At 35.2% G+C, this 11,888-nt stretch overlaps 3 protein-coding genes and 4 non-coding genes across 8 annotated transcripts; 4 read left to right on the top strand and 3 right to left on the bottom strand.

The window, feature by feature from the left end:
* The first annotated feature begins 802 nt into the window (after positions 1-802).
* gstk-2 (Glutathione s-transferase kappa 2) lies at positions 803-2,628 on the top strand. The gene is made up of 3 exons (NM_068747.8): positions 803-968; positions 1,568-1,947; positions 2,417-2,628. The coding sequence occupies exons 1-3, from the start codon at positions 818-820 to the stop codon at positions 2,561-2,563; spliced, it is 678 nt and encodes a 225-aa protein (NP_501148.1). The 5' UTR covers positions 803-817; the 3' UTR covers positions 2,564-2,628.
* On the top strand, positions 2,417-2,437 carry 21ur-14659. Its single transcript, NR_056135.1, has one exon.
* On the bottom strand, positions 2,585-5,355 carry elo-3 (Putative fatty acid elongase 3). The gene is made up of 4 exons (NM_001380316.2): positions 5,295-5,355; positions 5,125-5,244; positions 3,698-4,375; positions 2,585-3,290 (listed from the first exon to the last, which is right to left on the bottom strand). Exons 1-4 carry the CDS (start codon positions 5,343-5,345, stop codon positions 3,177-3,179), a joined length of 963 nt encoding a protein of 320 aa, NP_001367447.1. The 5' UTR covers positions 5,346-5,355; the 3' UTR covers positions 2,585-3,176.
* A 1,063-nt stretch (positions 5,356-6,418) lies between these two features.
* Positions 6,419-6,628, top strand: D2024.17. Its single transcript, NR_056134.1, has one exon. It is a non-coding gene; the product is annotated as an Unclassified non-coding RNA D2024.17 (non-coding RNA).
* On the bottom strand, positions 6,422-6,629 carry D2024.15. The gene has a single exon (NR_056133.1). It is a non-coding gene; the product is annotated as an Unclassified non-coding RNA D2024.15 (non-coding RNA).
* A 684-nt stretch (positions 6,630-7,313) lies between these two features.
* Positions 7,314-7,514, top strand: D2024.14. Its single transcript, NR_056132.1, has one exon. It is a non-coding gene; the product is annotated as an Unclassified non-coding RNA D2024.14 (non-coding RNA).
* Positions 7,515-10,250: 2,736 nt separating this feature from the next.
* On the bottom strand, positions 10,251-11,838 carry D2024.4 (DUF19 domain-containing protein). 2 transcript variants are annotated; one of them, NM_001129294.2, is made up of 6 exons: positions 11,720-11,838; positions 11,466-11,661; positions 10,993-11,166; positions 10,804-10,945; positions 10,668-10,754; positions 10,251-10,562 (listed from the first exon to the last, which is right to left on the bottom strand). In NM_001129294.2, exons 1-6 carry the CDS (start codon positions 11,823-11,825, stop codon positions 10,335-10,337), a joined length of 933 nt encoding a protein of 310 aa, NP_001122766.1. In that variant the 5' UTR covers positions 11,826-11,838; the 3' UTR covers positions 10,251-10,334. The 2 variants fall into 2 exon arrangements, 1 of the variants encoding a protein (NP_001122766.1); NR_131564.1 differs by having other exon boundaries at positions 10,335-10,562; positions 10,993-11,661; positions 11,720-11,825.
* Between the last annotated feature and the right edge of the window lie 50 nt (positions 11,839-11,888).

Below are 11,888 nucleotides of genomic sequence, written 5' to 3'. Positions count from 1 at the left end.
ATTTTATTTTTTCTCATTTGTTCGTGTATGTCATATACCTGCCTGCCTGCGTGCCTTCTTAGCCCCTCGATTCTACATTCTAACATAAAATGAGCTGGGTGGTGTACACACATGATAAATTTACGTTTATCTCCCTTTATCATTTAAATTGTTTTGTTAAAAGTTCAATTAAGAAATGGCAGGTATTTTTGTGCGTATTTGGAATAGTCATAAAGCATTTAACCAAACTTCTTTCCTGAAAATATTGTTCATTGTATATTTTCATATCTTTTATCCAAAACAACTAAATGCTCAAAAATCGCACATCTGGTTATCACGTGCGGTTAGGAAAAATAGAAATCAAATATTTAGAGTACCCAAGTTTTTTTCCAAACAAAATCTATTTTTATCGTGGTCATTTGCAAACAATTCTACACTTTGTTCACTAGACTTGAGACCAACTGTTTTTTTTCTGTTTTTTGTCCGCTGATGCTCCAATTGCTCTACCACGTGTCTGTGCTCCTATCAACTCATTGGTACCTCCCTTGATGTTTACACAAATATCTTTTCTTTCTTCTCAACTCTATCATTATTGTCTGGCCAACGTGATTCGGCTGTTTTTTTTTTTCGTGCCTAATTATTTTAAAAAAAACTTTTCTACAAAATAAGAATTTTCAGAAATCTTAAAAGCGTCCCGAAGTAGTTCAAGTTGTTTTAGTACTGGAGCTCATTAAGGTTTAGAAAAATCATAAGCTTCTGTTTTTTTTTCGCTTTTTTGTCGAAAAATTTTAAAATAATTGCTGAATTTTCATGAATTTTGCAGACTTCAAGTTTCAAAATGCCGAACCGAAAAGTGGTCAAATTCTTCTTCGATGTCATTTCTCCGTACAGTTACTTTGGATTCGAAGGAATCACTCGTCATCGTTCCGTTTGGAAGACTCCAATTCAGATGAAACCATTCTTTTTTGCTGGTGTTGTCAGACATACTGGTGAGTTTTTGTATTTTTGTCTTGAAATTTCTCTAATATCCGTAAAAAAATGGAATTAGCTTTTTTAAAGTAAGGTTTTTAAACCATGACCCTCTAACAATTCCGTTTGAAATGTCAAAATAAAAGCTTTCAATTTACTTCTGGAAAAGGACATGCAAAACCTTAAGAAGCCTGTATGTTATTATTTTCTAAAAAATGCACCTCTATCTATTTATATCATAAGGTCGGCTACTTCTACTTCTTAAAATCTGCTTTAATCTGACGAAGGGCACTAGAATAGATAAATACACTTAAATAGTTCAACAATAGTTCAACATTATAATAGTTGAACATGACATATATTAACATAATAAGACAATCCAAAAATTTCAGGATTTTTCAAAATGATCAGTGAACGTTTTGATAAGTTGCCAAATGTCCCTAAAAGGACTATTTGAAAGCAATTTCGAGACATTTGGAAAAGTGATATTTGGTAATTTTATAAGTATAGGAGCATTGATAAATAACATAATTGTTTTGAAAATTTTTTTCGAATCGTGCTAATCATCAGAAAGTTGTTTGATATGTACCTTCTAAATCATATAACTGCAAGTTTTCAGAAAACCCCGGTCTCCCACTCCGTATTCCTATCAAAGAAAAGTACATGCACAAAGATTTGCTCTTCTCTGCCCAATATTGGGGAATTCCGTTCCGTCTTCCCAAGGACTACACAAATATGATGTTGAACACAAGTTCAATCGTTCCACAACGTATTCTTGTCGCTTCACAACTCCGTGATAATGTTTTGATGGAAGACGTTGCTCGTGGACTCTGGCATCGATTTTATGCATACGGAAAACCAATTTTCACAAAAAGTCAAGTTGCCGAAGTTTTGAGAGATTTGCATGTAAAAGATGTCGATGAGTTGGTGATGATGAGTGATTCGGCAGAAGTTAAGAACATTTTAAGAGAAAACACAGATGAAGCCATCGGGAATGGAGTAGGTCATTTATTATAGGAACCCAGAAAAACACGGAATCGACGAGAAAACACGCTCCACAACCAATTTAAAACGGTCCGCCCCCTAACGATGGGTCTCGTTAGGTATTTTCCGTTAAACTTGAACGTTTTTGATTAGGCTCGACAATTTTCTAGAATTAGTCTTTCTGTTATATTTTTCGAAGTGTTTAATGATTTCAACATCGAAATGATGTCTAAGAAAATTATGTGAATTTAGGGCGTTTTCACTTATCATAATAATTTTATTTCATCTATTTCAACCGAAAAAACATCAAAAACTACGAAAAATATAACAAAATAGACGACGAACGCAAAATTCCTAACGAGACCCATGGTTTAGGGGCGGAGCATTTTCAGTTGGCCCCGGAGCGCGCTTGCGCGTCGTTTTAAAATGTTTTTTTGCTGTTTTATAATATTCTCAATTGGGAATTAAAATTAATTTTTTTCAGTGTTTCGGAGCTCCGTGGATGCATATCACTGATGGTCACGGAAAAGTACTTCAAACAGTTTTCGGATCGGATCGCCTTCCACAGGTGGCCGATTTTCTTGCCGAGCCATTCAAGGGTCCAATGAGAGAGAAGAAGCCGAACGCATAAATTGTCAGATTAGCATTCTAAAAAGTGTCTAGAATTTTATCTGAGAAAGAATAACGATTAAAATTAATTCTTTCTTTTGTGTTGGCAAGAGAAATACAGAAAACGATGGAAAAAATGTGGAAACAAAAAGACTACTAATCTATTTCACACGAGTTTCAATTTGTTGCGGCAATTACAGAAAAAAAACGGAGCAAAAAAGAAAGAGCATAAGCTAACGAAAACTTGGGGTTGGTTGGGGGGACGAAGGGTGAGAGATCTGAGTATGTGTTAGTTTTGCGTGGCCTCTGATGATTAGCCGAATATAAATAAGGGAAAGCGTAAAGGTTTGATAAAAAGTAAAAGAGAAATTTCAAGAAACGAAAAATAATATTACCGGTACAGAGAGTGTAGATAGTTAGAGAGTGACAGACATCCGGGACCCAATGGGGCGGGGCGCGCGGAAGAGACGATTTGTGTCGATTTACGAAATTTTCCTCGTTGTCATTATTTCGTAAATCGACACAAATCGTCTCTTCCGCGCGCCCCGCCCCATTAGGTCCCGGATGTCTGTCACTCTCTAACTATCTACACTCTCTGTACCGGTAATAGAGAACAAATAACAATCTGATATTTTCTAATCAGCTTTTTGAACTTTTCTTCGTGCGGCGGCGGACCTCGTTGTGATGGATGGCTCAGCGATGTTAGCATTGATATCTTCTTTTGGCTCCAGAATTTCGAAATCAACAGGCTGAAAAACGAATTATTTTTTTCCAAAGATTTTTTAAAAATATGCTCATAAGTCAGAATTTTCCAAGTTTCCCAGCAAGGGTAACGGGTTTTCCATTTTTTACTGAAATCTAACAATCGAAATGTTTTTTCGATTTTTCTGATATTTCGAAAAAATTCGATTTTTTCCAAATAGAAAAGTTAAAATTGTGGTCATTTTTCTTCTTGGAAGAATAAGTTCATATGTTTTCTTATGTTTTTTTCCATCAACATTAACAAAATTTGATGAAAATTGAATTTTATAATTATTTTCTGAACATTGCCGATTTTTCGATTTTCTTGAAACCTTTTTTCTCAGGTAAATTAAAACGAGATCGGGGAAATTTTTTGAATTATTTTCATAATTTACTGTACCTAAAAGATGCTCACCTCTTCCTTTTCCTTCTTATCTTTCTTAACTTCGGTATAACGGTTGTTTTTCTTAACATATGCATGGTAGAAGAAGTTGGCGAAAAGAAGGAAATATGTGAAATAAACTCCAAAGCATAATCCCAAATTGTCCCATGTCTGTTGGCAGTATTCACCCGATGACTTGATACGGTAGACAGTGACTCCGATGATTACTCCCATAACCATTTGAGCAAGTTGGAGAGTAGTAACAACCATTGCCATTTGTTTTGGAAGACGGAATTTCAGAGAACGAAGAGCATAGTAGGAATACATAAGAGCATGAACTCCATAATTCATCCAAATGAACCACCGTCCTGATGCAGTGTGATCCTTGTACGCGTGCCATGTGTAGATCATAACAGTTACATGATGATACCAGTGAAGGAAGATGAGTGGACGTTTACGAAGAACGATGAAGATTGTGTCGATGAGCTCGAAAAGTTTGCTCATTGCGAATTGTTCAGTCCAGAAACCAGTGACTCCTTGAGCATAAGATGAATGACAAATTGAATATTTGAATGAGTTTCCTTCTGCTGACCAACTCCATACAAATTCAGGTGTCATTCGGAGGAACCCGAGAATTGAGAAAATGGCTAAAAATGAATTCCAGACGAAGAGTGGTGTGTCCAGTTGGAAGGGCTTGTACTTTTCCATAATCTGAAACATTTGAGAACTATTAAGTGATTTTCGGTTTCGATTCTTAATTGCATTCTGAAGGCTAGACTCAAAAGTAATAACTCGTGATTTTTTGTAGATGAGAACCACCTGCTAAGCAATTACTTTAATGTCGATATATTTTCGGTTATGCTTTAAAATATGTAACGCACCTAGGAGGCTTCTGAAACGGAATTCACAGTTTTTGGGAGTAGAGGTTGTGTTTTCTATAGTAAAAACTGGTTAGAAACTACCGAATTCATGATGAGACTTCTCAAAAAAAATTCTAAAAATTTTTATGACAAAAATTCCGAAAAAGTCCAAAATTTGAAATTTTGCCAGCTTTTTCTTGTCGCTGCAGCTGGGAAACAGTTTTTTATTGATGTAATAACTTTTATTGAATATTTTGGTAATTATTCTCGCGTTAACTAGTTTCTTTTAGCACATTTCAGATTTTAGAAAAATGCGCCTCTTTTTCGGAAATTGACACGCCATAAAAATTCTTTTTTTTTTTTGAGAAGTGTCAATACTCTCTCTTTAACCACTATTGTAGTTTTCGACTGTTTTTCTACACATAATTTTCTACAGACATTTCCAGGAAATATGGTGTGACTTCCTATGTTTCACTGTTTTTGGAGCATCATTTTCTGTCATTATCATGTCACTTTTCTAGCGTCTCACCTAGCTAAAACTCTTATCAGTTTAACTATAACTAATTTTTCTGCAACTATCAAAAAAGCGTATACACAAACCTTCTTTCCTGTAAAAATGACGGCTACATACACGACAGATGCTGTAATTGATTGATACCAGTGATTTTGCATCCATGTTGTCGATCGAAATGCATCAAAAGATGTCTCAAAGGGAAGGAACTGAAAATATTTATTGTTTTTTTTTTAATTTTTTGATAATAAATACTCACTATGCTGTAATTTTCTAACCCATACTTCGGATTGTAGTCGTATTTTGCCATTTTTCTGAAAAATAAAAATAGATAAAGTAATATTTTTAAGGTTTCGTGAGTAAAAAGGTGACACATAGGGCTCAGCGAATGACAAAGGTGTGCGCCAAAATTATATGATATAAAGTTGTGTAACTACGATAAGGAAGGATAGAGGTGGAGCTAGAGAGTGGAGAGAAAAATAGAAAAAAAGGAAATGACAGGTGGAAAATTTTCAAAATTTCCATGACGACGTGAAGCTTGGAAGAAATCACGGTATGACAACTCAAAATGATTAATTTATATCAAGTTTTAGCAATGATTTCATAAGGTCAAAACAAAAGAACAAAACGGGGTTGTATAAATGTAGAAGTTGTTCTTTGTAATTGTTTTATACACTTTTTTATTTTGCATCGTTCTAGAAAATAAAAGAAAAGGAATTTGTGTGCGAACAAGAATTCATGGTGGGAGACAAGAGAAGATAAAGAGAAGGAGGCGACAAAACAATGCGACAAAAAGAAACGAAACGAATTGATGATGGAATAGAGGTGTGGACAATAAGAACATTGCCACAGGCTGAACGTTTCTGGTAAAAATTATTTAAAAAATGATCCAGTGTGGCATGTTCCTTCAATATTTTTAAATAATATTTACTGATAGAGTACGAGAAAAAATATTTTCGGAGTCTAAAAAATAGCTTTTATTTAGGTTGAAAGAACTGGAAAAGCGGTCAAAAATGGTCTGAAAGTTGGAAATTGCCTGAGAAAAATTCGACAACTTAAAGAAACTTTTTCCGGCTCCAAATTTCATACATTTTTTGAGATAAATCAACCATTTTTCTGTGTAATTTCACTAAACTTTAATTTTTAAAAAATACTGGGAGAAAATGCCACACTGGCTCATTTTGTAGAATTACTTGTAGGCAATCGCCGCGCACGCCTGCTCGGGAGGAAAATTGAAGAAACTGTACGAATTTGAAAGAGATTATTTTTGCCAAACAACGCGGCTGTACTGACGCATTAAGAAAACTTGCAACAAAAAAATCCGGACGGCTAAAATATGTTTTGGAGAAGTGAGAACAAGCGAAACAAGCAGAGAGTGTCAATGAAGGAAAGATCTCGTTCGTGTATTACGGGGTTTTTAGCGTCTCCTCCTTCTATCCTCTTCATCCTCTTCCCGGCAATTGATAAAAATGAAACACGGTGTGTTATATAACCAGATTTTTGCGCAAGATCACGTTTGTGCCGAGGATTGCGTGCGCGCACCCGCCACCGCCGCCACTCACTGCCTTTTTGCTATTACGCTAGCTAAAATCCATTTTTGGGAGACTTGGAGGACTGATAAAAGATATGTTACGCAATAGCAAGTTTTAAAACCACGGAAAATCGTAAAAATTTAGGGAAATTAAAGGAAATTGTTCAACAGACAAAAACAATTTGTGAAAATTTGTAAGACTACGGTATGCGCTGTGCAAACACCGTCACGTCGAAATGCACAATTAGAAAAAAATGTTTTTTCTGTTCTAAACTTTTAAAGCTTTCAAAAGGTTAAAAAGGTTTTTAAAAACATTAAATTGAGAAAAGTGAATTAAAAAATAAATTTTTCACATGGCGTTGTGATTCAAAACATTAGTTCATAACTAAATAATCTAAGAATATTATTTTAGACAACATATTTTAATTGCAGTTGCGGCTGAGCAGCCTCTTTAAAAAAATTATGTAGGGTAGATTGTGCAAATATAAGAAAGAGATAATGCACAATATTTAAACGCTAAGCTTCAGAATAAAACGTTTTGGCCTAAAAAGATTCAAAAACGCAAATATGACACAGAAAGAGTGCAAAGCACACATACAATTGACCATTAAATCAAACAGAGATTGTGCAAACCGAGAATGAGTCAGAGATGGGCGGCGAGAAACGTTATCAAACTATGTCCTATACTGTGTCTACTTTTTACGATAGACTATTGATAAAAAACCGATGGGACCGCGAAACTTATTATTTTTTGTATCATTTTGATAGGGTATCGAGTTGCTGAATGCGCAATGGACGTTGCGCGATACAAAGCGGTCTCCTCTACGGCTGCGGCTAACCGAACGAGAAAGTTCAAAAGAGTGCACAGAACGGAGAGAGTGCAGAGAAAAGGGCAAAGTCCGTCTGTTTGGTGGAAAAAAGGGGCAGCCAGGAGTGAGCAGAAACAGATACAGAGAACACAGAGAAATGGGAATGGGGGGAAACGAAGGAGAGAGTGAGATGAGAAATGGAAGCAGGCGGCAAGATTTACGCGTATAGAGACAGACATCAGCTCCAGCCTTTGAACCCAACTGGCAAATAGAAAATGGCCTGATCCTTCCTTCCGTCCTCCCCGTCCCCATGGGAGACGATAGAAGCAAGAGGGCATTTCGTATAAAAATAATGATTTTATAAATGCAGTAGTTCCAAAAGATGAAAGTATCAACAACAAATAATGTGCCTTGCAAAAAGTATACGAGTACATCTTAAATATATAAAATTCAAAATACATAAGAACCAAACTACATTTCTAAACAAGTCGAAAATTAATGGTTCAGTTCAAATGCAAGATTGACCCGGAATTCTTGTAATCCCAGTCTAGACTTAGAGACTATTGTGAGATACATTCCGGTACTGCAAGATGATCTTTCCACTTTTACACTTTCTTTTCCAACAATTAGTCACCGTAGAAATTAACAGCCAAAATTAAATCTTTGACCTTTTTATGGCTTTCCTCTTTTCCTCAGATAAAACACCAATTCTTATAGTTTTATCTTCTAGTTGTCTACATCGGTAATTAGCCGTTTTATTGAACCTGATTTAAAGTTCTAGATCAAGGTAAATGAAAAATGAACTGAATATGTATAAAATATGAAACAAATCGTAGTGGTGACATTAATGAAAAGATTAAGATCAACAGAAAAAGAATCTTTCCAAAGATCGCAGACTGTTTGCAATGGCAGAATGTGAGATGGACACTATTCGACGGCAAAGTTGTTTTAAACATTAATAGGCAGAGGGTGGATCTAAAAAAGACAAGTACGCATTTGGAAAGATGTAATATACTATAGTTATGCCAATTTAAAGTATTAATTTGTTTTTCAAAAGAATTGTTAAACAAATATGACTTCTAGTGATTTCGCTTCGAAGTGTTTTAATAGGATATATTGGTGAATGGATTTCGAAAATCCGGAGTTCAAAAAATGCAATTTAAACCTAGATGTGGGTGGAGCTTTTTTTTTTAATTTTTGGTGTTTAGTAATTTTTGTTTTTATTGAATTAAGAATTCATATTTTTCATAATCTACAGAAATTGAATTGAAATCCTCAAAGACTCCGCCTATTTCTTGGTTAAAACAAAAGTATTTGCAGACTTACCAAGGACTTACCCAAGATAAATATCTACAAGTATTAGGCAACCAGAAACTCAAAAAGGCGTTAAACGGGTTTTCAGACTAAGTTTGAATTTTGTACATGTTTTCAAGGTGGAAGAGTGCCCGAGAGAGGGCTGAGAACTTTGACCGAGGAGTAACCTAGCGCAGCTGCTCTACAGATCAGTGCAGAGAAATGCCCTCAAAATTCGGCCTGACGACCCATGGTAACGTCTGTTTGAGACAATTAAAAATATTTCTTGTTTTAGAAACAAATATACATTTTCTAATTAATGTTCAATTATTCTATACAATGTTCATGAAGAAAATATGAAAGTTCAATCGCCCTGCATGCTTATAGGATTTGATCTGCCAATCCCAACGAGAAACATTGAAAACAGAAACAATGAAGAGATCATGCAAATAAAAGTAGCCGTCACGTCCTGGAAACCAAATGATTTATAAGTGTGTAGTTCTCTGTTCTCCGCGTATTTTTCATCGTTTCATCTCACTCACTCTTTCTCTCTGCCTAAGCGAACGATTGGCATGAGAAAAGGAAACGAGACAAACTGATTGAAAAAAACATAGAGTGAGGGAAAGAGTGTGGATCTAGATGCCCCGCCAATATATTTTCAAATCTTTTTTTTTTCGATGACGATGATGATGATGGCATTCTTGATGGGGCGTGGAAGGATCAGGAAAGTGGTGAAGGTGGACAGAAAGGGCAACAGGTTATTGCGGGAGACAGAAAAGAGAAGCCGGATCCCGCCGTCTTTCTTTATTCTTTTCATAGTCCATGTGGTTTGATCGTAGAGAAAAAGTATTGAAGGTGGAGAGGGAGATATGGGGTGATATCTATGAAGAATGAGGATTACGTAGATTGCCAATAGAGAAAGTGCATTGCGTCCTCAAATTGTGATAACGTTGATACAAACAACTATGATTCAATATCTTTCCTTAGTGAATCTCGAAAAACGTGGTCTAGAAAATGGCAAAGTCCGGGCCAAACTTTTGCAAGACTTGGGCAAGGCTTTGTTTTGGTCGCACCCAGGTTTAAGCCAAGTTTGGAAGCTTCTCGGATTAAACCTAGTAACAAATTATAGGTTTTCTGTGAATGAAGATTCGAGTTTATGTATAATTTTATAAAATTTTTACAGAGTTCAAACACTGTTATTCTGTTCTTAAAACTCTCGCAAAATGCCCTGCAATTTTAAAAAACTTCTGAACTTTTCTAGAAGCTTCTGACGCATTTCAAGAGTTTTCAGATTTATCTAAAAGTTTTGGAATCTTCGAAATATTTTTTGAAACGCTTTGGTAATTTTGAAACATTCTGCAAATGTGTAGAATTTTCAGAAACATTTTAAACATTTTCTGATTTTTTCTTAACTTCTTAAATATACTGAAAGTTCCAATAAGTATATCAAAGCTCTTGAAAGTTTCCAGAATTTTCGATGAAAAGAAAGCTTGAAATTAATTTTTAAATTCTGTCATGTCACACCTTCTAAGTGTTCTGTTTTGCGATGTCTTCCAACTTCTTTCAAAAACAATTTCATCTTAAAATAAACTGTATTTATTAAGATTCACAGGGTGTTTTATGTACATTCTTGTCTCAATTATAGCTATAAGTGTCATCAACTCAATTACAAATTGGAATTCACATCAAATTTCACTGTATGATACAGGCATGCTGCGTAGGAATCTACAGGGGCACACAATTTCTCGATGGATCTTGTGAGCGTCTCTTTATAATTTGAATTGGACATTTTACTGGAGTCACCATAAACTTGGCACATCTTTTGACATTGTTCAGCTCTTCCAGACTTCATTGGGTTACGATCCATTACATGGATTACTGTAGTCATGATTCCCTGAAATTAACCAAAATAATCAGCTAAAATGGGAAACAAAACACAAGATTTTGAGCAACAATTTCACGTTCAATGCTATTTCACAGGACGAACATCCATTTTAACCTGTTTGAGGTACTGCCAGTACTCCTCGATTTTATCCTTCGTGTCAGATTCTTCTTTGTTAATATCGTCTTGAGTCGGAGTGCACATCTAAAAAATAAACAAGCTGTTATATTCTAATTTATATCATTATTTATACCTTAAAAGTATATCTATGAATATTATCAGTTGTGGAACACTCCTCCTTCCCCTCGTTGCTCAAAAATTTTTTAAGCTTGTTCAATTTGCTCTCATTTTCTTTTACGTTTTCCTTAACGTTTTCGCACAGAGAGCAGAATTTACTGAAAAGCCAATTCCTATTGTTAGTTTATATAAATTGCAAACCAACCATGTAGTTTTACCACCGAGCATCTCTCTCAATTGGGAGTTATAACTCTCTGGACACCATTGAGATGGACTAGTTACGTTTGCACAAATGCTCTCAACTCCACGAAGATTTTGAATCGCGTCTTCTGATTTGCAGGGAACGTTTTGGCCAAGTTGCATAAATGCTTCAATGTATCTAGAAGAAAGAATGTACCATTTTTTTTTTCTATTAGACTGTTATCGGCATTGCTTTACTTTGACGGTTTAGTTTATCGAAAAAAAATGTTTTCACTAATAAAGTAAAGAAAACTATGTTATAAGTGTGTTCAGTTCGCACTTTTCATGAAACCAAAAAACCCGGGAAACCCCCGTCGAAGAGGTGTAAAGAGGTGCAAGTTTAATAGGGAAAAATACGGAATCTATTACGATTTTAAGAGATTTGCAGGATTCAATTTTACGAATGAACTCCAGTCTTAAGTTTCAGCTCTAACTTACGGATTCTCGATAGGTCTCAGCATCTTAAAGCTGACTTTAACTCTATAGCATCCAGGGAAATCAATTTGGCGAGTTTCTCCATTAATATCAGTAATTGTTACTTCATCTTTTTCTTCATCTTCTTCCTCTGGATTATCATTCTTCAACATTTTCATTGTGATCTTCAACGAGCTCTCGTCAATAACATCGGAATCCACTAAACTTGGTTGTAAATTAATTGTAAAACCATTTAATTTTTATTTAAAAGAACAAACCATTCGGACAACTTTGTGTGACATTTTCTCTAACTTGAATGTGAACTTTTCGGCATGTTGCCAGTGCTAAAACAGTTAGGAGTAGTATGAGGAATCTGAATAACATCTTTGAATATTCTGAATTGTCTAACAATTTTCTTTTATAGCATTTTCAGTTGATCGTGATCAT

Source organism: Caenorhabditis elegans, chromosome IV, assembly GCF_000002985.6.
Source record: "Caenorhabditis elegans chromosome IV".
NCBI classification, from domain to species: domain Eukaryota; kingdom Metazoa; phylum Nematoda; class Chromadorea; order Rhabditida; family Rhabditidae; genus Caenorhabditis; species Caenorhabditis elegans.
This window is presented reverse-complemented; position numbering and strand designations above follow the sequence as displayed.